The sequence below is a fragment of the Pinus tabuliformis genome, chromosome 9 (assembly GCF_031772625.1).
Source record: "Pinus tabuliformis cultivar Carrire ecotype Pingquan chromosome 9, CPIR1, whole genome shotgun sequence".
Lineage (NCBI taxonomy): Eukaryota > Viridiplantae > Streptophyta > Pinopsida > Pinales > Pinaceae > Pinus > Pinus tabuliformis.
The window spans coordinates 1,618,474,342-1,618,500,801 of NC_142307.1; the positions used below are offsets into that span (position 1 = coordinate 1,618,474,342).

The following is a 26,460-nucleotide window of genomic DNA, read 5'->3' on the forward strand; positions in this document are numbered from 1 at the left end:
GTCGTCATCTCATCTGCAACATGTTGGCCATGATGTTTGGTACCAATGTGCTGCATGAAACTAGCCACATCTATCCCAACATCATCCATATTTGTATCTCCTCCATATAAAGAGATCATCTCATCAATCTCCAACTCTCGGTGTGCCACATCCAGATCCATGAAGCAACCTCCATCATATTTGCAATGTGTCATCTCTAAAGTCTGCCATAGAAACAAGTATACACCTGTCTCATCTATCCATGTGCTGCCCATGATCATAGATCAATTAGCTCCCATGTATCAAAAGTGGTTGAGTCTCGGCTCAACCCCTGCCCAAGTGTTGCCACCAAGGCATCATCATCGTTGTAACTCCATTGCTCCAAAGTGTCTCCAAGTCCACCATATATGAAGTCCCCAAAAGTCACAACAATCTTATGTCATCATGAGCTCCATAAGTCATCTCCAACCAACATCTCAGCAGGCATACAAGTCTCGGCCCAAAGGTCTCTGCAAGATGCCTCAGCTCTTCATGTAGTAGGAATGCTCCATAGTCTGCTCACAAATCCATCCAAGTCCATGGCCTTGTTGTACATAAGTGCACAACCTCTCCATCTGCTCATAATAAGTCTCCATGTCACACTAGCAAATCTACCTGCACAACATCCCTGCCTTGGCACTCCTCATTGGATGCCCATAAGTGACACCTCTACAAGTGCTCCTGCATAATGTCCCTGCATAAGACTGCCATGCTCCATGTCTCCAACCTGATGTCCATGACTCAAGTTGCCCATGTAGTCCAACCAAGTAGACCCATCACAACAATCGGTCATCTCATCCAAGTCTGCTATCTTCGGTTTAGTGAACTCGGTCACCCAACCATATCATCATCATCACATCACAAGTCCCTTCCATCATGGCTCCTCCACTGAAGGTTCCACCAAGACTATCTCTTGGTCTCGGCCATGAGAAGTCCACCCAAGCATCATCATACCTCAAGTGTGTGCCCTTCTCCAATCTATCCATGAGTCATGCTCGACACTTAACCAATTCTCCATGTGGCTAAAGCATGACCCAATCCTCCGCAATGATCATCATGTTCCTCCCTTGTCACGGGCCTTTGCACCTTCTATCATAAGGTCACAAACAACCCCAACAAGTCCTGCAACAATCAACAATCCTTGCTTCTCCATACAAGGTCTCATCATAGACATCCATGGTAAGATGCTCCCTAGCAACGGCAAACTGTCTTTGCCCTTCCCTGCATACGGTCCATCTACCAAATTCTCAAGTGAAACACAAGTATCAATAATACTTACATCATCATCATGAGGCTCCTCCATGTGAGTTTCCTCATCCATCCATGTCTGCAAACTGCACAATCCTGGTCCAACTTGATCATCCTCAAGTTCATCCTCCACCGTTGTCATATCTGCAACATCTTCAACTATCACCGCTTCCTCTTCCTTGATAGCACAATCTGCAATTTCACCTTGCTTCATTGTCCAACCAAGTTGAAGAAGTTCGTCTTCAACATTCTTTTCCAAGACTTCAAGTTTCTTTCGAATCTGGGGGTTCTCTTCCTTCATCCGTTTCAACCTTTATAAGGTAAGCAAGAACTTCCCTTCGCATTCTTCCAAACCTGCCATGCCTTGTCGTTCAGCTTGGCCCAAGCACTAAGCTTCACCTCTGCTAAACTTGTTTCACCATTCTTCACCAAGTTCCCTGCAACCATGAACTGGCCCTTGTTCCACTTTATGTGAAACCAACTTCCTTCACCTGCAAGTACCTGCTTCCACTGTCACTTCGTCACGAGCAACCTTGCTCACCTGCTCCAACCGAGCACTGATACCACCTGTCACACCCCTACACCTGCGGTAGTCTTTCAACCGCTTATAGTGAGGTGCAGCACTACCAATCGTTTTCTTTTCACCAATACTCACGATTGTAGACTACGCCTTAGCATTCCATACTTAGTTTTATTTTCGTTACCAAGTATTATTATGTGTTCCTTTATACCAATGAATACCCATACACATTCATTATCAACAGCATTATACAAGAGAAATGCACAACAGTATAAAGGGAGGGGCAACTCCCCGTAATATGAGTCTGCCCGAATATCAATATATATAATTTTTCCACTTTTACAAAGTACAGACTAAGTCCTTGAGAAACCCCAAATTATACTTAGCCAAATTTCCAACTTCGGCAAACTCGGTTGCCCAGCTCGTTGGCACCTCCGCACGGTCGCCACACGACTCACCAACCTGTCGTTCGCCTTGTCGCACGTCTTTGCCGGTTCGCTCTTCGTTTGGTCCGCAAACGCCCAAACCATGTACACCTGCCCACACGCAGTCCCACTTGCCAACTCTTGGCAAATGCCCAAATCGTGTGAATAGCACGTAGTACTGCCTGCCCAACTCTACGACCTCTGGTTCCAACCTTCGTTTCACGGTCGTGTCGTTTGCCCAACTTGGGCGCGTCTCCAAGTCGCCACACATTTGATCACAGTTTTTCCCATCTGACAAATAGAAAACACCATATATTTATACGAGAAATTATATAACATTAACATTAATTCATGGTTTTTCAGGCAAAGTTAAGCGCCCCACCCAACGTTGCACTGCAATGTCCGCTAAAGGCGTTCAAATTCTTGGAAGGCAAAGCAATACCTACTGGCAGCTCTGACATCAAAACAGGACCACGAAATAGGAGGACCACCTGGTGGTAAGAAAACCTGCCTGGACTAGACGCTCTATCTCTCTATAAATCCTCTAAATTGTGAAGGTGTCTCACAATATATATAAATGTATATACTCTTGTCATGCTATACATAAACTAAACGCTCTATCTCTCTATAAATCCTCTAAATTGTGAAGGTGTCTCACAATATATATAAATGTATATACTCTTGTCATGCTATACATAAATAAAGAGGGATGGGAGTGTAGTGTATGGAAACAACGCGAGTGAATCAAAAAAACTAAGAACATTCAAAGATGGTAAGTTGAAGTTGGGGCACGATGGCCTTCTTCTTCATGACAACGACGGAATTGCCCTCTCTGGAGATGATCGTAATTCATGGGCAAGGGTGTCGGTTATGCAGGCTCTCTTTATCCAAGAACATAATTCCGTTTGCGACATGTTGAAGGTAATTATATTTTATTGCAGAAGCTCTCATGTTAGAGAATATTTCAGCACTAAGATCAATCTCATTGCAGACTAATATAATTTGGTCAACTAATTTATAAATGCTGCTTCACTATATTTGTATGAGCGATGAGGATTTGTATCGCCATGCAAGATTAGTGACTTCAGCCGTGATAGCCAAGATCCACACCATTGACTGGACGGTGGAACTCATCAAAACGGACACCCTCCTTGCTGGAATGAACGCCAATTGGTACATATTACATATTGTTTTGCACAGCTTGCAATCTTGAAATTTAAGGCAAAGGGCTAAAATATCAGAGCTAAAACATAAAGGAATTCATATTTTTTATAAATGTTTAAATACAGGCTTTCTTCTTATTAATGAACGAAGCTTTCACTATGTGCAGGTATGGGTTATTGGGTAAGAAGGTGAAGAACATCTTTGGTCACACTGGAAGTTCTATTCTGAGCGGCTATATAGGAATGCCGAAGCCTCAGAATCATGGGGTCCCATACTCTCTGACTGAGGAATTTGTGGGTGTCTATCGAATGCACAGTCTGTTGCCAGACAGCATCCTCGTCAGAGACATTCATGGCACTCCAGTGGACAACAAAACCCCTCCAATTCTCAAAGAGTGAGTTGAGTTTACAGCATCACTTAGATTGGAACTCTGTTCACATTCTGGTTATTTTGGAACTAGTTTGAACTTTAGACTATGATGAAAGCAAATAGTAGTTAAATATCCGGTGTCATCCATTCATGTGACTCACAGGATAGAGATGAAGGAACTAATAGGAATTCCAGGAGAAGAAACGTTATCAGATATTGGTAAGGAATGTCACATTGTATCAATGGGGAATCAAGCCTGTGGGGCCCTTAATCTGTGGAACTACCCTCTATGGATGAGAGGCATCGTCGCTCAGGACCCCGATGGAAATGAGAGACCATATCCTGTAGACATGCCCGCACTGGAGAGTAAGAAATTTATTACTTTAGTTACTGGTTGCACTTCTTCTTTTTTTTCATGGGTTTTCTCTTTTAATTTCATCCTATTTTAAATTTGTTAAATTAAAACGTGAAGTAGCAGATTTGATAGAGTGTACTTTTTCAGTTTATCGTGATAGGGAGAGGAGCATAGCAAGATACAATGCATTCGAGTGGAATATGCTGATGATTCCCATCTCAAAATGGGAAGACCTCACAGACGATAAGGAGGCCATCCAAATGTTGAAAGAGGTCTATGATAACGACGTTGAACTTCTAGATCTACAGGTCGGCCTCATGGCAGAGAAGAAGATTAAAGGTTTTGCCATCAGCGAGACGGTCTTCTTTATCTTTTTGCTCATGGCATCACGGTGGGTAAATAAATTCCATTCTTCGGAAAAAAAAGCCGGAAAATTTATCATTCATTTAGTAAGATGTGGTTTGTGAATATATGTCGATTGCAGTCGATTGGAGGCAGATCGCTTTTTCACGAGTGATTTCAAGAAAGAAGTGTATACGGAGGTGGGGATGGCATGGATAAACAACACAGAGGGCCTCAAAGACATGCTGAAACGTCACCATCCAGAGTTGGTAGAGAAAAGGATGAATTCATCGAGTGCATTTTCTGTGTGGAATGCGTCCCCGGAACCCAAGAACAACACGCCCCTCTATCTTCGTCTCTCTCTAGGTGTTACTGTGTGTCTCTGCGTGATATTACTGAGACCTCTTTATTCCCCGTTTCTTTCTTTCTTTCATCGTGTGCGTTTTACCTAAGAGCAAAAGTTTCGGTGAGTGTAATTGGTTACCAACAAAATACTAACAACATGTTATATCCGTTACCTATCATTGGTATTGTTGACGTTACATATTTACATCGTGTCATTTGATATTGTCTACGTTACATATTTGCATCGTGTTGCAATATGGGCATGGTTTATGTTTTACATAATTATAGTGCACTTCTTTTTTCTAAAACTATTTATAATGCGGCCGGATGGTGTATGTGGGCTAAGTTCCAACGATTTTTGGACCTACGAGTTCTTTTATTTTTAGGGTGGTTTCCCAGGTTAGAAAAGTAACTGATATGTGTAATTGCTTGATATAAATAAAAGTTCCACTCAAAGCAAATTTAGTAGGGCTATTAATAATTTGAATAATTTATGGCTTCTTTTTACATTAAAATTGTGACTTTTACGAGGATTGGAGACTTTACCATGTATCTTGTAACTTCCAACAACACTATGGGCTAACACATTACGAACCTAAGGTTATTGGAAAACTATATTCACTATATTATTTAGATTATTGGTTAACCATATTTATTAGATTATTGGTTAGAATAGAATTTTCACATATTTCTAAGGAAAGAAATCAAATAGTGGAAAAATTTTGGAAGTATACTTCTTATGATAGTTATCAAATTTTGGAAGTATACTTCCTATCATAGTTATCAAGTTTGAATTCGAATTCAATTTGATATGATAAAAATTTTATTTTAATTCCGAAAAAATTCGATAATATACATTTTAAAGTGTTATATATATTTTATTTTTCCTAACAATGAAGTATTCTAATTATTTTCTTTCGGATTCATTATTCGACAATATACATCTTAAAGTTTTATATATATTTTATTTTTTCTAACAATGAAGTATTCTAATCATTTTCTTTCTGATTCATTTTAGATTTTGAATTCTTGATTTGGGTCAGACATAAGCTTCTGTCGCAATTTAATTGATTTGGTTCAGAGGACGAGCTCTTACATTCAACGGCCTGCTTTTCTCCTGTTGTTTCTGCCGCGGGTCAGACGAAGAGCTCTCAATCATTTTGCCCTCATGGTTTCGGAAGGTTAAGCGATCAAACTCCAAGGCGGATTCTGTGAATGGTGACTCTCAGAATTGGTGGCGCAAGGGCTGGAACAGTGTCAGACAAGCCAGAGAGTGGTCAGAATCCATCATCGTTGATGCTGGAAGCTGCTGCAACAGATCAAAAGTTCAAGACGGACGGCAAAACCATTTGCAGGTGCAAGCCCTCGAGATTCCAGTGTGATCCTGTGAGTTATGAGCTCAACTTCGACAACGGGTCTCAAGAGGACGAAGGTTGTGAGTTATGAGCTCAACTTCGACAACGGGTCTCAAGAGGACGAAAGTTATTGGCTCCAGGGTTTGTCTAATTTGTCTGTCGTCAAGCTCGGGAATTCTAAGGGCACTCCATGAATGAAACTTTGAAAACCCTGGCAAATCCCCACAATACGTTCAAAACTCTTCGGCGTGGAATTCATTTGACGTTCGAGATTTTCAGACCTTCGCTTGCTGGGTTCCAATCTTCTGTGGCTAGATCTAGATCTAACTCTGTGGCAGGGTTCTAGATCTAATTTTCTGCGGCTAGATCTAGATCTAATCTTCTCCCTTATTTATCTACGGCTAGGTTCTACGGGCAAGTAAAATATGGCTCCCAGCTTGAAAATCGCTGCGGGCTCAGTTCCGTCTGCTTCTGGAGGGCAAGCTCCGGCCCATATCGTCAGTGAAGCCCCAGCTCCCACTGTCCAGGTGGTCCAGGCCTCACTCGATGAGGCTTTGAAGTTTTCTGAAAGTTCCCTAATCTGTTAGTTCAATGGTTTTTGGCCGCGGCTGACAACTCTCCACAATTGGATCTCGGATGTATGGAAGCCTATCATTTCTGATGAAATTAATATCTACCCCTGTGCTAAGGGTTTCTTTATAGTAGATTTTGAAAATCCTGAAAGCAGACAATGTATTCTAGATTCTGGTCCTTGGTTTTGGGAAAACTCAGGCCTATTCATGAAGCCTTGGAACCCATCATTCGATCCCTCAATAGCAGTTATAACCTCAACACCAGTTTGGGTGAGATTGCCAAGCCTACCCTTGCATCTCTGGAATCTCTCCTCACTAAAAGCATTTGGAAATGCAATTGGGAAATTTTACTACAGGTGCACAGAAAAAGAGGAATATGCCAGAACCACCTATGCACGCATTTGTGTGGAAATGGACTTCAACATCAGAATCCCAGCAGAAATAAGCCTGACAAGTAAAGACTATGTGTGGAACCAGAAACTCGATTATGAAAATGTCCTCTTCCGATGTCGATCCTGCTTTGAGACCGGCCATCTAGACAAAAATTTCCCAAAAGCCTCCGAGAAAAATTCTGCTAGAAAAAACTACCACAGATCTACTTGGTGGGAAGGAGCACAAAAAGAACATTACACTGTCATCAAAGAAGAATACTCTAGAGAAAACTCTGAATCACAAGAAATCAGGCAAGAAAGAAACAACTCTCAAGACAAGCAGGGACAAAGCCCCGCCCAACAACAAAAAAGTGAACTCGACAACCCCTCAAGCATTAATAGTTATGAGGATTCAAATACCGCACAAAATAAATCTTCATTTAATAGCGAAGCAGATCTTCGAATTTCTTCTCTGACTATCTTCAAAAGGACGAACACAATAGATCGCGAAGCTAAGACACCAATGTCCCAAGAACCAAAAGAGATGAAGGAGATGCAAGATAAAGGAAGTTGGAAGACCGTAGAGAAAAAAAAGAAAGCTACAGCACCAATCTCGCCAAAAAAGACGAGGAGCCTGACAATTAAAAACTAAGAAAATTATAGGTCTGATAGACCAATTTGGTCTCAGTGGACGGTAACCACTATCATCATCATCAATAACTCTATAATATAACAACCTTAGAAATGCAATTCACTTTATAAAAAACCACAACAACTTTTTCATAGAGAACTTAAATCTAAAAACTAAAAAATCTAGCATGGTTCTCTACGTATTATTTAATAAATAAATCCATATTTAAAAATCACCATTCCAAAATTATTTATGTAGCATTTGTCAAAATAGAAATATATCTTAAAAAGTAGTAATAATCTATTTTTACCCCTTCTTTATTTTTCTTGACTTTATACTTTTCAAAGTGAGAGGGAACTTGAAAAATATAAATTTTCCAATTTTTCTATTTTCTTTCCTTTTTTGTTTCTATTTTCTTTCCTTTTCTATGTAACTTTTCTAAATACATACGGTTATCATTATCTATGTGTGTTAAGAGTTTAACATTATATGCCCACAAATCCTAAGCTGAATGATCTAAGCATGTCTATTAGATTCATCTCTATTTAGAAAATTGAAGAAAATAGCCATTGGCTATCATTATCTATGTGTTAAAAGTTTAACAATATATGCCCACAAATCCTGAGCTGAGTTATCTAATCATATTTACCAGATTCATCTCTATTCAGAAAATTGAAGCAAATAGCCATTGGTAATCCACTCATAGGGTCGCTGAGCGAATGAGCTTCCAACCCAATTTCTGCCTCGAGTTGCACACTCCACTAGCACAAAATCTAGACTCATACCTAGCAACATAAACAGTAACAAGGTAAACAACCTAACCAGCAAAATGGCCAAATTTTGATAGTAGATGAGATCAAAAGCTAGCACTCTCACCCTGTATTTATTCCATCAACAAGGGAGATATTTCTTCTTTCATTAACTTATATGTCAAGGTCCTATCAAATAGTTCATGCACCGATTAGGCAGGCTCCGAGGGTTCATGCACTTCTCAATTATGCAGTAAGCAGTTGGCCTAGTAGCTATTAAACTAGTAGAGCACTGATTCACTTAAAAATTAGGTTTATCTTCCGTCCACAGTGAGTAAACTCCTAACTCCATAGAAAACAGGTTCCAGAACTTCGGAGAACTAGAAAGTGGTTTTCACTGTAACAACTGTGATTACCTATAGCTTATGCCGAGCAGGAAAGAGACAGGTTGCAAATTCGTTCTGAAAATTCACCAGGACAAATGCACCAAACCAAGCAAGGGGAGGGAGGGGATACCTTCATAACTTCTGCCTTCTGAACCTACCACTGGATCTAGTGTAAAAATCAGGACCGTAGATCTTAGGGTTCATACAAGCTCCCATGCAGAGTGTGTCCAATCAACAAATGTTTATATTGAGTTTATAATACACACTAGGGGGGAATGAAAATAAGGAGTATTAAACCTCGTAATCTATTTCACTATTTTTTTTAAGGAAAATATTCAATATTTTTTTTTACCATCTGAGTATGTTACAAGTGGTAACCTGAATCCAATTTTATCAAACTATTCGTGGTTCGAATTGAATTAGCGAGTTTCTGAATTTTTTGCGCTGATACGGGCGAATTTGGTAACTATGCTTCCTATTGAACCACAATACCATAACTAGCACAACCACATTTACCAATGTGGTTGATATATATGAAGCATATATACAACCATATTTTCCAATGTGGTTGATATATATGAAGCATATATACAACCATATTTTCTAATGTGGTTGATATACACCAATAGGCTTATATCAACCACATTAATAATTATTATGTGTATTTTTTTTAAACACCAACTGTTTATAATTATTAATAACTATATAAATAATAACAACTATACTCTTATATACTTATATATATTATATGATAATTATATTAATATTATAATAATAATATTAACTCATAATAATATTAGTAATATTAATTCCTTTGGGGGGGTGCTTTAACAAAAGTGGCGTTTTGTTATCCTTCTTTCTTCTTCTTTTTTTCTTCTTTTTTCTTTTTTTCATTTTTTCTTCTCATTGTTCATATCTTTATTGGGAATGACGTGATCCTTATAGTACTTTTTATTAATAATAATAACTCATAATAATATTATATTATCATTATATTATCATTATATTATTATAATAATATAATTATTATTATATTATTATAATAATAATATAATAGTATTTATTTTAATAATAATAATACTAATAACAATTATATTATATTATTATTATATTAATTATAATAATAATAATTTATTATTATTATTATTATTATAATATTAACTCATAATAACCATCATGGTCCAATAATAATTAGAATTGTGATAAGAGAATTATTATGTGTATTTTTTTAAAGACCAATTATTTATGATTCTTAATAACTATATAAATAATAATAACCATATTCTTATATATTTATATATCTATGATTATTATATTAAATAATAATAATAATAATAATTGTTGATAATATCTCGATCGGGATGCGGGTCGATGTTAGAGAGGCCAGGCTGGGATGTGATATGGGTAGTACGAAGGCCATAATGACCACCACCCCCCACATGCTCAAGGCAGGGGGTGCAGTGTCCTTCGGAATGAATGCATGGATGGTGAGTGGGCAAGGTGGCGGAGAAAGGAATAAGGAAGGGTGGTGGAGAAGGTTAAGGCATTCGACGTGCAGGATAGGAGAGAGAAGTTGTGGAGACAAGAGGCAACTCAGAGTTAAGGAGGGGCGAAGGCAAGCAAGGAACCTTGGCTGCGGACAAGAAATGAAATCTCGGTATGTAATTTGGTCTTGCTCCTCTATTGATTCCATGATCTGGTTGGGGTTCTGCTGGGGCGAAGGGAGGGACAAGTAGCTGTCGTAATGGGGATTAGCTTTGTATGGGATGTATTGGGGACGGAAAGGGTAAGTCATGGCCTGGTTCTACTTTCTGATTCTATCCCAATCGAACCTGAATGTTGGCTGCGTAATTGGAAAATGTGGGCTGAGAAGATATGCGAGTCTATCTTTAGTTTCTCAGGCCAAGGGAATAAGGGATAGTGGGATTGCCATTCCTGGGGGGTTGGGTGCTGAAGAGAGAGGCACGAAAGAGCTGAGGGCAGGGGGATGGGAATTTAGCCATGGTAGTAGGATGTAGAGAGACCCTTGGGAAACTGGGCACCCGCATGGCACTGAGGGCAAAGCTAGGGATCCTGGGCAACAATCTAGGCGGAGGGGCAAGAAAAACCATGGCTCTCATCTGATGGCTGAGGGTGCAAAAACTGGGTATAATTGCAGCTGTCCTATCAGGCTCTGGACAAGCCTATGGGCTTGGCTCCAGATGCAGCGGGACGATCGGAAATTGAGCCATAGCAAGGGGGAGGGGTACTATGAGGAGCCCCGGGAGAAGAGTCTAAAACCCACTTCCCTTGGCCACCTACGGGCTCTAGGCTACCTTAACACTCAGGCAGAGAAGTATGGAAGAGAGGCACTGTATGAATGGCAAAGATGGGATGTTGAGCAAGGTTTGACGAACCTAACTTCGTTTGGATGTCAACAGGGCTCCACTGCACAGGTTATGGCTCGAGCAGCGAGAGGATGTGGGCATGGTAGGAGAGGTCCAGCCCCCCCGATAAACAAGGGGCCGAGCACGTCGAAAGCTTGTACGGGTCGTAAGCTTATCGAGCACCTCATAGTAGAGGCAGTAATGTCATACCAAGATGAGACAAATGTAGGAATTTAGAATCTAATTGAAGATTTGGAAGCGAAGATTAAGAAGGAAAGTGAATCAGAGGAAGAGCTCAACAATTGGAGGACACTGGTCCCAGATCTAGGGAATACCTGTGGGAGAATTACTCAGTTTAAACACACCCTTTATTTGTATTTCTTAATGAAAATCCTTCTTAGAAAAGCGATGGAACAAATCTCTATGGGGATCACAGTTACAGTGCAGGGCCTGCCAAGCTACTAAAAAAATATGGAGAAAATCCTCTTCTAGTTGCATAAACAAGACATTAGGATGGATCAAATCAACCGCCACATCCCTTGCATTCTGGAGTTGTATGGAATGCCAGGGGCGACTGTTGAAGATCCTGCTCTTGTTGCTTTTGTCTCAGATGAGTAGAAAGACTAGACTCCCCATGCATAGTTTTTGTTTATGCAGTTACCTTTTAATTTTCCTGTTGCATATGCTAGTTTTTACAATTATGTAGTATCTGGACATGAGATCGAGACTTATCTAGCTTGGCTAGAAAGACTAAAACAATTTTGTTTTTGGATGGCTTATAACGCTGACTGGTGGCCAACAGACTTGGTTTCCCCTCGAGGCAAGTTGAGGCCACCCGGTCAACCTATGTAGTGTAAATTTGCCTAATATATAATAGAAAATGGATGGATCTACCAAGCTTAACAAATAATAATAATAATATATTATCATTATAATAATAATATTGTATTATTATTATTATTATTATTATTATTATTATTATATTTATTATTATAATATATATTTATTATTATATTATTATAAAAATAATATTTTAAATTATTATTATAATAATAATATTCTCATAATAACAACCATGATCTAATAATAATTAGAATTGTGATAATGGAATTATTATGTGTATTTTTTAAAGACCAACTATTTATGATTACTAATAACTATATAAATAATAACAGCCATATTCTTATATATTTTTATATTTATGATTATTATATTAATATTATAATAATAATATTAACTCATAATAATATTATTAATATTAATTAATAATAATAATAATGGATAATAATATTATAATAATAATATTGATTCCTTGGGTTTGTTGATGAACTCAAGGGAATAATAAACCAATTATAAATCCAATTGTTTAATATTATAAACCCAAGGAATTAGTGAACCCAAGTTAATAATAAATCCAAGGGATTAATACTAAAACCCCAAGGGATTATGAACCCAAGGCAATAATATTAAACCCAAGAGACTAATATTATAAACCCAACATTGGTGAACCCTAATATAAATATTAGAAACACTAAAATAAACATGGTTTATTGTCATGGTGACACAATCCTTGTCACAATATGACATTCAACCATGGCTGACTATGGTTGGCTATGATTAACAGTGGTTGACCATGATTGATATTATAAACCTAAGGGAATAATAAACCCAAGGGGTTGATATTATAAGCCTAAAGGAATAATAAACCCAAGGGATTAATACTAAAACCCTAAGGGATTATGAACCCAAGGTAATAATATTAAACCCAAGGGACTAATATTATAAACCCAACGTATATAAACCCTAAGATAATTATTATAAACACTAAAATAAACATGATTGACCATCGTTCATTTTCATATTGAGACAATCCTTATCACAATTCCATGTTGGACTATGGTTGGCCATGGTTGACCACGAAATAATAAACCCAAGCGATTGATATTATAAACTGAAAGGAACATTAAACCCAAAGGATTAATCCTAAGACCCAAAGGGATTATGAGCCTAAGGGAACAATATTAAACCTAAGGGGCTAATATTGTAAACCCAAGGTATATAAACCCCAAGTGGAGACAATTTGTTTCATAATGTGAGATCGGACAATGATTGACCACAGTTGACCATGGTTGGTTATGTTTGACCATGATTGATATTATAAACCCAAGTTAATAATCAACCCAAGGGAAACATAAACCCAAGGGATTAATACTAAAAACCAAGGGATTATGAACCCAAGGGAATAATATTAATCCCAAGGGACTAATATTAAAAACCCAACATTGGTAAACTCAAATACAAATATTACAAACACTAAAATAAACATTGTTTATTTTCATGGTGAGACAATCTTTGTCACAATGCGACATTCAACCATGGTTGACCATGGTTGGGTATGATTGACAATGGTTTACCATCACTGATATTATAAACCTAAGGGAATAATAAACCCAATGGATTGATATTATAAACCCAAAGGAATAATAAAAGCAAGGGATTAATGCTAAACCCCAAGGGATTATGAACCCAAGGGACTAATATTATAAACCCAAATATAAATACCACAAACACAAAAATAAACATGGTTTATTTTCATGGTGATACAATCCTTGTCATAATGCGACATCCAAACATGGTTGACCATGGTTGGCTATGATTGACAATGGTTGACCATGATTGATATTATAAACCTAAGGGAATAATAAACCCAAGGGATTGATATTATAAACCCAAAGGAATAATAAACGCAAGGGATTACTACAAAAATCCCAAGGGATTATGAACCCAAGGAAATAATATTAAACCCAAGAGACTGATATTATAAACCCAACATTGGTAAACCCTAATATAAATATTACAAACACTCCAATCCTTATCACAATGTGACATTCAACCATGGCTGACCATGGTTGGCTATGATTGAAAATGGTTTATCATGAATGATATTATAAACCTAAGGGAATAATAAACCCAGGGGATTGATATTATAAACCCAAAGGAATAATAAACCCAAGATATTAATACTAAAGCCCCAAGGGATTATGAACCTAAGGGACAAATATTATATAAACCATTAAGATAAATATTATAAACACTAAAATAAACATGATCAACCATCTTTGATTTTCATATTGAGATGATCCTTATCACAATTCCATGATGGACCATGGTTGACATCATAATAAACCATGGTTGACCCGGGAATAATAAACCCTAGCGATTGATATTATAAACCCAAAGAATAATAAACCCATGGGATTAATACTAAACCCCAAGGGATTATGAACCTAAGGGAATAATATTAAACAAAAGGGCTCATATTATAAACCCAAGGTATGCAAACTCTAAGATAAATATTAAAAATACTAAAATAAACATGGTTGAATTAATAAACCCTAAGAATTAATATTTTAAACTCAAGGGATTAATAAACGAAATGGATTATTAATATTGTAAACCCAAGGAACAATAAACTCAAGGGATTAATACTAAAACCCCAAGGTATTATGAACCTAAGGGAATAATATTAAACCCAAGGACTAATATTATAAACCCAAGGTATATAAACCCTAAGTTGAGACAATTTTTTTTAGAATGTGAGGTCAGACCATGATTGAGCACAGTTGACCATGGTTGGTTATGGTTTCTTGTGATTGATATTATAAACCCAAGTTAATAATAAACCCAAGGGATTGATATTATGAACCTAAGGGATTAATACTAAATCCCAAGGGATTATGAACTCAAGGGAATAATATTAAACCCGAGGGACTAATATTAAAAACCCAAAATTTGTAAACCCAAATATAAATATTACAAACACTAAAATAAACGTGGTTTATTTTCATGGTGAGACAATCCTTTTCACAATGCAACATTCAACCATGGTTGACCATGGTTCTCTATGATTAACAATGATTGACCATCATTGATATTATAAACCTAATGGAATAATAAACCCAAGGGATTGTTATAATAAACCTAAAGGATAATTAATCCAAGGGATTATGAACCCAAGGGAATAATATTAAACCCAAGGGACTAATATTATAAACCCAACATTTGTAAACCCACATATAAATACTACAAACGCTAAAATAAACATAGTTTATTTTCATGGTGAGACAATCCTTATCACAATGCGACATTCAACCATGGTTGACCATGGTTGGCTATGATTGACAATGGTTGATCATGATTGATATTATAAATGTAAGGGAATAATAAACCCAAGGGATTGATATTATAAACCCAATGTATTAATATTAAAACCCCAAGGGAATAGCATTAAACCCAATGGACTAATATTATAAACCCAACATTGGTAAATATAAATATAAATATTACAAACACTAGAATAAACATGGCTTATTTTCATGGTGAGACAATCCTTGTGACAATGCAACATTCAACCATGGTTGACCATGGTTGGGTATGATTGACAATGGTTGACCATGATTGATATTATAAACCTAATGGAATAACAAACACAAGGGATTGATATCAGAAACCCAAAGGAATAATAAAACCAAGGGATTAATACTAAAACCCCAAGGGATTATGAACCCAAGGGAATAATATTAAACCCAAGGGACTAATATTATAAACCCAATGTATATAAACCCTCAGATAAATATTATAAACACTAAAATAAACGTGATTGACCATCATTGATTTTCATATTGAGACAAGCCTTATCACAATTCCATGTTGGACCATTGTTAACTGTGGTTGACATCATAATCATGGGTGACTGGGAAATAATAAACCCAAGCGCTTGATATTATAAACACAAAGGAACAATAAACCCAAGGGATTAATACAAGAACTCCAAGGGATTATGAACCTAAGGGAATAATGTTAAACAAAAGGGACTAATATTATAAACCCAAGGTATACAAACCCTAATATAAATATTAAAAATACTAAAATAAACATGGTTGAATTAATAAACCCTAATAATTAATATTAATAAACCAAAGGGATTATTAATATTATAAACCCAAGGAACTAATAAACCCAATCGTTTAATATTATAAACCCAACATTAGTAAACCCTAATATAAATATTACAAACACTAAAATAAACATGGTTTATTTTCATGGTGAAACAATCCTTGTCACAATGCGACATTCAACCATGGTTGACCATGGTTGGCTATGATTGACAATGGTTGACCATGACTGATATCGTAAACCTAAGGGAATAATAAACCCAAGGGGTTCATATTATAAACCCAAAGGAATAATAAACCCAAGGGACTAATACTAAAACCCCGAGGGATTATGAACCCAAGGGAACAATATTAAACCTAAGGGACTAATATCATAAACCCAATGTATATAAACCTTAAGACAAATATTATAAACACTAAAATAAACATGATTGAGCATCGTTGATTTTCATATTGAGACAATCCTTATCACAATTCCATGTTGGACCATGGTTGACCATGGTTGACATCATAATAAACCATCGTTGACTAGGGAATAATAAACCCAAGTGATTGATATTATAAACCCAAAGGAACAATAAACCTAAGGGATTAATACTAAAACCCCAAGGAATTATGAACCTAAGGGAATAATATTAAACCCAAGGGATTAATATTATAAACCCAAGGTATATAAACCCTAAGTGGAGACAATTTTTGTCATAATGCGATATCGGACCATGATTGACCACAGTTGACCATGGTTGGTTATGGTTGACCATGATTGATAGTATAAACCCAAGTTAATAATAAACCCAAAAGATTGATATTATGAACCCAAGGGATAAATATTAAAAACCTAAGGGATCAAGAAGCACAATGGATCGATATTACAAACACAAGAGATTAATAAAGCCTAGCAATTGATATTCTAAATACAAAGGTTTGATAAACTCGCATGAGTATTAATATTATAAACTCAAGTGATCAATGATCCTTAGAGATTTTTAGTATTATAAACTCAAAGAATAAATAAACTAATTTAAAGGATAAACATTATAAACCTAACGGATTAAACCCTTAATATTGGGTTTAATAAACCTAAGGGATTATTATTATTATAAATCCGAGGAATTATTAATATTATAAATACAAGGGATGAATAAACCCAATGCATTAATATTATAAAAACAAATTATTAATTAACCCAAGTAATCAATAAACCCAAGGGATAAATAAACCCTTCAAGCTAATATTAAAAACCTAAATGATTAATAAACCCTAACAATTAATATTTTTAAGTGAAGGGATTAATAAATCCAATGGATAAAATGGTAAACGAAAGGAATTATTAATATTATAAACTCAAAGAACAAATAAACCCAAGTGTTTAATATTATAAACCTAAGAGAAAAATATTATAAACTAAGGGATCAAAAAATGCAAGGGATTAATATTAATAATGGAAAGAATTGATATTTTAACCCCAATGGATTAATATTATAAACCCAAATTGTTTAAACCCTAAGATACATATTACAAATCAAAAAATAAACAATGTGATATTGGAAAATCTTTGTTACACTGCGACGTTGGACAATGGTTGACCATCATTCACCATGGTTGATTATGGTTTTCATGTGAAGACAATCTTCGTAAAAAACAACGGTCGACAAGGCTCACGATGTTTGGTTTTGAAAGAAAATATATGTCATATTAAATGTTTTAAACCCACTAAGCCCTAAATCCATGGCATCAATATTATAAATGTAAATAATGCTACAATACAAAACAATAATAATAAACATAAAACACAATCAATATGAGAACCACATTGTAAACCATTAAGACATCAATACAAAAATTTAATATGAATACATTAATCATAATACTCTATAAATCATTAAAACATGAAAAACCATCAACACATTAATAATAAAACATTTATATCACTACACTATAAACAATAAATAAATTTTAAAGCATAAATACATTAATATCAATACATGAATATGCTAATAATATAAATCTCAAGAATATTGATATAAATAGCAAGAACATGAAGGCCCAACCATAATGTTATAAACCTCAATAATATTTTCATTTATGGAAGACATGAACAAAGCAAAGGGACCGATATAAAAGACCAAAACAATTACAAATGCAAGAGAAAAAAAAATTGTAACACTGCCATTGGAGGAAAGGAACATAAATGCAAAAAACACATCTAAATTGTACACATTGGATTTAAAGAAGAACAACATGATAGAACATTTTAAGACCAGATATATACATTTTTCTACATAACAACAACAACGAGAAAAAAATTTCAATTTCACCAACATTTCAACCACAGAAAGAACATTGAAATTAACATATATTCTTTTGTTTTCTTTACATCAAATAGTTTTACTACAAAATTGAACTTGAAACACTCCATCAAAATTCATCTATGGAATAGCCTCTTCCAAAACAAAACCAGACCGATGACAAAAGAAGCATCAATTCAAATCAACAGGATAATGATCACGATACTTAATGCTTGCCAACCAATTCCTTCTTGTTCTCCATGCAGACTCCCTCTAGTGCACATGTAACAAGTATTTTACAGTTGTTTTCGTTTCATCTAGCACATGAAGATGTTATTCAATAAAAGCAGGATGGAACCCATGTTTTATATCAAACTTGTTCCAAAGATACAAAAGAAAACTTATCGCTCCAACAATATTGCGCATTGTTCTGCCATAATAGATGACATCATTATTGTCCATATCTGCTTTTTAAAGACAAAATAAGAAATTAAAAATTAATACACACACGCACAAACAAATAAACATACACATATATAAATATATATACATAAAACGTAACACCCCATTTTTATTTATGTAAAAAACTTAATCTTATAAACCTCATGCTATAAAATAATCTAATGTTACATGGACCAAATGATATAACAAATTGTACAAATATAAACCTCATTTCACAATACAATGGATAAAATCGTAGAAATAGAATAAAATCATGGCCAATATTCAAAAAATGAATACTGGCCACAACGATGGCCAATATTCAAAACTTCCATTTTGCATTTCATGATGCAATATGAATCCACAGTATTAATTGAATTCAGATATGGACAATATTATTGTTCATATCTTCATTTCAAAGAAAAAACAATAAAATCAAAATTAATACACACACAAAAAAAATAAGAATACACATATATAGATATATATACATAAAATATAACATCCCATTTTTATTTATGTTAAAATTCTTAATCTTATAAACCTCATGCTATAAAATAATATTACATGAACCAAATGATATAAAAATTTCTACAAATATAAACCTCATTTCACAATACAATGGATAAAATCGTGGAAATACAATAAAATTGTGGCCAATATTCAAAAAATGAATATTGGTCACGATGATTTCCAATATTCAAAACCTCCATTTTTCATTTCATAATGTAATATGAATCCACTTAAAAAAATAAGTAAATAGAACAACATGAAAAACGTTGTAAACAACTTTCTCAAATATTACTATGAATATGAGGAATGTATCAATCTTATAAATATATGAAATGTTATGTAACCAGTTCACAACAACATAGAAAAGATAGATGAATGCCTTAGAAATAAGCCTCTTCAATGGGGCAACCTCCTTTACATTACACAAATGAACAATTCTTAGATGATACAAATGACAAGACCTCCTTTCTATATATAGGAGTCTAAGGGGTCATAATATAATTAGAGTCAACATAACAATAATAATGTAAGGGCACAATAATAACAATAGTGGGCTTCTATGGGGCACAATAATAACAATATGGGGACTACATGGCCACAACAATATAATAAGGGGGGTGTACTAATAACAATAAGGGATTACACTAGTAGTATAGGGACCTAACATGCCCCTCTCCTTCAAAAAGTGTTGTCCTCAACGCTTGAGTAGTTCTTGATGCTTATGTATAAATACTTTTCGTCCCATGTGGAATCTTCAGTGGGTAAGTTCTTCCACTTGATGAGATACTATGAAATTGATCTATTTCGTAGCTTTCAATTTCTCGGTTCTGTGACTGCTTCATGTTCCAATATGATTTTTCCTTCCTTGTCAAATTCTGGCAATATTTTTTGAACTGGGATCTTCTGTAACTTTGAATGAGTGGCCACACTTCTTCATCCTTATTCCATTCATCCCTTGCTTCATTTATCCAATCTGGTTGGATAATAGAAATAGCACTGAACAATGCTTCCACATCCTCATCCTTTTTTGAGAGTGCATCTGCCACAACATTTTGCTTCCCTTTTTTGTACAGATGATTTCAAAGTCATAACCCAACATCTTTGTGACCCATTTTGGTTGCTCTTCAGAGGATAATCTTTGTTCTAAAAAGTATTTAATACTATCATGATCTGCTTTTACCTTGAAGTGTCTTCCCATTAGGTAAGGTCTCCATTTCTTAAGTGTGTGTAGTATTGCCAACATTTCCTTCTCACAAATAGCTTTCTTGAGGGACATTTGTTTGTATGTATGTAATCGTAAAAATACCCAATCGCCTACATCAAAAAATATATATATATTGCGATGTTGATTTACCTGTTCTTTCATTCGATTCTGCACCAAAGTGGCGTTATCCTTTAAAAGTTGGAGAACTTGTTGTTGATGCTCGATGTGGTCTTTCACTGCTTGAATCTTTTTCTTCTTGATATGTCCTTCTATATTGAGAGTTTGAGGAGTGTTAATTTCTTCCAGTGCATTGCAAGATATGGTCAGATTCATTTCTTGATGCTCTATGTGATCTTTCACTTCTTGAACTTTTTTCTTCTTGATATGTCCTTCTATCTTGATAGTTTGAGGAGTGGTAATTCCAGCCATTGCATTACAAGATATGGTCGGATTCATTTCTTCTTTCTTGATGTGGTATTTCACTTCTTGAACCTTTTTCTTCTTGATATGTCCTTCTATCTTGAGAGTTTGAGGAGTGGTAATTTCTTCCAATGCATTACAGGATATGTTCGGATTCATTTCTTGATGCTCGATGTGATCTTTCACTTCTTGAACATTTTTCTTCTTGATATGTCCTTCTTTATTGATCGTTTGAGGAGTGGTAATTCCGTCCAATTCATTACAAGATATGGTCGGATTCATTTCTTCTTTCTCAATGTGATCTTTCACTTCTTGAACCTTTTTCTTCTTGATATGTCCTTCTATATTGAGAGTTTTAGGAGTGATAATTCTTTCCAATGCTTTACAATATATGGTCGAATTCATTTCTTCTTTCTCTGGGGTTGGTTCCTGGGGTATATACTCTTCTTTTGACGTTTCTTAATCCTTTTCTTCCTCCTCTCCACGATCAATGTAAAATGATTTCTTCTCAGCACACTTATAACCCTTAATGTATTTGTTATCACAATTGTAACAAAGCCCTTTTTCTCTTTTTTCTTCCAATTGTTGTGGAGTAACCCTTGAAGGTTGTGGAAGGCTAGGAGAAACAACACTTCCATCTTTATAGTTGTGAGGGATAGACTTCCTTGTTGCCATAATTCTACTTTCCACTTTGTAACAAAGCCCTTTTTCTCTTTTTTCTTCCAATTGTTGTGGTGTTGCTCTAAAGAAGGTGTTGCTCTTTGTATCCTCATAATGTGCTATCATTTCCTTCGTGAAAATTGACCACGTAACAAGTTGTTTACGAGAACAAAGCCCTTTATACCATAAAAATTGATCCGGTTCTAAATATGAAGATGTAATGCATACCTTTTGTAACAGTGGTACACCATGTAGATCAAAATATTGTTCCATCTGTAGTATCAAATTTACTGGATCCTTTCCATCAAACTTCCTCATATCGCCTTTTCTTGATTTCAAGAGCTCAATCTTGAAATGACTGTAACTCGGTAATTTCAGATCTAAAAGTTCTAAAATTGTCTCCTGCAAGTTTGATCGGAATTTGATTCTCCAAGAAAGAGTTATGCCCAATCTCTTAAGATGACCTGATTATATAATGTTCCAGTAGAGCTAACTTGTACGATGTGCAACGTGTCACTGTTTCAACCTTCAGATCTGAAAACTATGCATAGAAAACTACAATTTGTCCTCTTTCTGTAACTTCTTACGAAATTTCAATTTGTTGCTCAGAGAGAAAGTTATGATGATTTTCCCAAGGTCACCTGTTTAGGATGTAATTTGTGAGTCTGCAAAAACTCTAGCTTCCTCAGATCATATATCCGAAAATATAGCGAGTCAAGATCTGAATTCGGATTTGAGATTCAAAACAACTTCTTCTCAGATGGGTTTTTTTCTTTAGCTTCTGAAACTTTTTATCGTAAAGGTTATAGTGAAAATACCATGATGACCTATTTTAGATGAAATTCTGGAGCTTGTAAAACCTCTAACTTCCTCATATCATATCTCCGAAAATATAGTGAGACAAGATCTGAAATTCGGACATGCGGTTCAGCAAGATTTCTTCTCAAATGGGTTTTTTTTAGCTTCTGAAATGTCGCAAAAAAAAATTATAGTAAAAATACCACGATGACCTATTTGGAGCAGCGAAACCCTAGAATCCAAAGCTCTGATACCAAATGTTATGTAACCAACTCACAACAACATAGAAAAGATAGATGAACACCTTAGAAATAAGCCTCTTCAAGGGGGAAACTTCCTTTATATTACACAAATGAACAATTCTTAGATGATACAAATAACAAGACCTCCTTTCTATATATAGGAGTCTAAGGGGTCATAATATAATTAGAGCCGACATAACAATAATAATGTAAGGGCACAATAATAACAATAGTGGGCTTCTATGGGGCACAATAATAACAATATGGGGACTACATGGGCACAACAATATAATAAGGGGGGTGTACTAATAACAATAAGGGGTTACACTAGTAGTATAGGGACCTAACATGAAAACTATTATTATATTAAAAGTAAATTAAGAGGACAATAAAAGCAATTCAAAAAAACATTCTATAAAAATTTCACGATGTTATTAGTTGTATGTCATAGCGATATGGACTTCAATCACTCCTATTTTCTCTTCCTAATTGTAACATATGAACTATATTTCATCTTGGCATCACATTAAAAAGAGAAAGCCGGTGTAATGCATAAACCATCTATTGATTTCACTCTTGATATGGCTATGAAGGTTAGGCTGTGATGCTCTTTATTCCTGATATCAACTGATGCTCATTTTAAAGTCAATCCATGTGACTTGTGGATTGTAAGTTCCCATACCATCTTCAAAGGAATTTTTTTTTGATTTCCTCTTATCACTGATGTTATAGACACACTGTTTGGATTGCTTGCATCAAATGGACCACCAACATACTTATCAAAAACAATAATTGTGAACATTGCAAGCCAAGGTGGCTTAGAACCTAGGAATAAGAACCCTTATATTAATAAACCCAAGGGATTCATATTATAGACCTAGGGGAATAGTAAACTAAAGTGATTAATACCAAAAAAACCCAAGGGATTATAAAACTAATATTAAACTGAAGGGATAAATACTATAAACCCAAGGTATATAAACCCTAATATAAATATTATCAACTCTAAAATAAACATGGTTGACCATGGTTTACAATGATTGATTTTCATATTGAGATAGTCTTTGTCACAATGTGACATTGGACCATGGTTGAGCATGGTTTATTTTTATATTGAAACAATATTTGCCTCAATGCAATGTTGTACCATGGTTAACAATGCTTGATTTTCATATTCAGACAATCTTTGTCACAATGTGGTATTGGGACATGGTTTACCATGATTATAAATCGAAGAGATTTATATTAAACTGTATGATTAATGTTATAAATCATATGAATAATATTTCGTGTTGAGACAATCTTTGTTAGAATGTGATGTTTGACCATGGTTGACCATGGTTGACTTTCATTTTGAGACAATATTTTTCACAGTACAACTTTACACCATGGTTTACCATGGTTGACCAAGATATAGTTTGTTATGAAGACAATATTTGTCACAGTGTGATGTTGGACCATGGTTGATTTCATATTGAGAAAATATTTGTCACAATGTCATGTTGGACCATGGTTGACCATGATGTTAAACCAAGTGGATTTATATTAGACCCAAGGATTAATATTATAAATCCTATGAATAATGTTAAACCCTAGGAATAAGAACCCTTAGATTAATAAACCTAAGGGGTTCACATTAGAAAACCAGGGGAATAATAAACCAAAGGGATTAATACTAAAAACCCAAGGGATTATAAACCTAAAGGAATAATATTAAACTAAAGGGTTAAATACTATAAACCCAAGGTATATAAACCATAACATAAAACCCAAGGTATATAAACCCTAAAATAAATATTATCAACTCTAAAAGAAACATGGCTGACCATGGTTTACAATGATTGATTTCCATATTGAGACGGTCTTTGTCACAATGTGACATTGGACCATGGTTGAGAATGGTTTATTTTTATATTGAAACAATCTTTGTCGTAATGCAATGTTGGACCATGGTTAACCATGGTTGACAATGCTCGATTTTGATATTCACACAATCTTTGTCACAATGTCACATTGGGACATGGTTGACCATGATTATAAACCGAAGGGATTTATATTAAACTGTAGGATTAATATTATAAACCTTATGAATAATATTTCATGTTGAGACAATCTTTGTCAAAATACGATGTTGGACCATGGTTGACCATGGCTGACTTTCATATTGAGACAATCTTTGTCACAATGCGACATTGGACCATGGTTGATTTTCATATTGAGAAAATCGTTGTCACAATGTGACGTTGGACAATGGTTCACCATGATTTTAAACCAAGAGGATTTATATTAGACCCAAGGATTAATATTATAAATCGTGTGAATAATATTAAACCCTAGAAATAAGAATCCTTAGATTAATAAACCCAAGGGATTCACATTATAAAACCAGGGGAATAATAAACCAAAATCAAAGGGATTAATACTAAAAATCCAAGGGATTATAAACCTAAGGGAATAATATTAAACTAAATGGATAAATGCTATAAACCCAAGGTATATAAACCTGAATATAAATATTATCAACTCTAAAATAAACATGGTTGACCATGGTTTACAATGATTGATTTTCATATTGAGACAGTCTTTGTCACAATGCGACATTGGACCATGGTTGAGCATCGTTGACCATGGTTTATTTTTATATCGAAACAATCTTTGTTACAATGCAATGTTGGACCATGGTTGAACTTGGTTGAAAATGCTTGATTTTCATATTTGAACAATCTTTGTCACAATATGACATTGGGATATGGTTGACCATGATTATAAATCGAAGGGATGTATATTAAACTATAGGATTAATATTATAAACCTTATGAATAATATTTTGTGTTGAGACAATCTTTTTTATAATGCTATGTTGGACCATGGTTGACCACGGTTGACTCTCATACTAAGACAATCTTTGTGACATTGTGATAATCTTTGTGACATTACGACGTTGCACCGTGGTTTACCATGATATATTTTCTTATGGCAACAATCTTTGTCACAATGCAACATTGGACTGTGGTTGATTTTCATATTGAGAAAATATTTGTCACAATGTCACGTTGAACCATGGTTGATAATAGTTTTAAACCAAGAGGATTTATATTAGACCCAATGATTAATATTATAAATTCTATGAATAATATTAAACCCTAGGAATAAGAACCCTTAGATTAATAAACCCGGATGCGGGTGATGGTACAGATATTATGGCATGGCCACATGGCCAGCGAGAGCTGCCACGAGCCAGCCCGTGGAGGAACGAGACTCATCACGCAGATGAAATAAATGAGGGAGCTCTTGCTCCATTCCGTAATTTCATTAATGGTGGTAGACGGTGAGAGCAGAGCGCATTCATGGCGCTCAGGTTCCAAGAGAAAGCCATGGGAATTAAGGTGGGAGCAAGGTTGGTGCTGCGACATTCTCAGCAAGACCAGCTCGCTGTGCAGACTTGCTGGAACATTCTCTGCCTTCTGGCAGACTCTGGAGACTCTAAACCACCCGCATTGCGAGGGAGAGATAGCTCTGCTGGGAATTGGATCAGTGAAGTGGAAGCTCTGTTTCGAAGGAGAGATAGCTCTGCTGGGAATTGGATTACTGAAGTGGAAGCTCTGGTCAGTTCCTCCGTCCATATGGCCAGAACAAGAGAAAGGCAACCATGTCGAAGAGGGTCTGGTCGTGGGACATCTTCTCGCCCTCCAGCAGCAGAGGCACACCACCATTGTTGCTGTT

The 26,460-nt window shown here is 35.4% G+C and overlaps 1 protein-coding gene across 1 annotated transcript in view; it reads left to right on the top strand.

Annotated features, from left to right (window-relative positions):
- The window catches only part of LOC149154997 (alpha-dioxygenase PIOX-like), a 129,684-nt gene extending 124,791 nt beyond the window's left edge, over positions 1–4,893 (top strand). The window contains exons 6-12 of the mRNA XM_089444283.1: positions 2,575–2,708; positions 2,919–3,138; positions 3,245–3,384; positions 3,542–3,769; positions 3,908–4,110; positions 4,247–4,490; positions 4,584–4,893. Of these exons, the coding sequence (XP_089300409.1) occupies positions 2,575–2,708; positions 2,919–3,138; positions 3,245–3,384; positions 3,542–3,769; positions 3,908–4,110; positions 4,247–4,490; positions 4,584–4,893 (1,479 nt within the window). The remainder of the gene's footprint in view (positions 1–2,574; positions 2,709–2,918; positions 3,139–3,244; positions 3,385–3,541; positions 3,770–3,907; positions 4,111–4,246; positions 4,491–4,583) is intronic.
- The last annotated feature ends 21,567 nt before the right edge of the window (positions 4,894–26,460 follow it).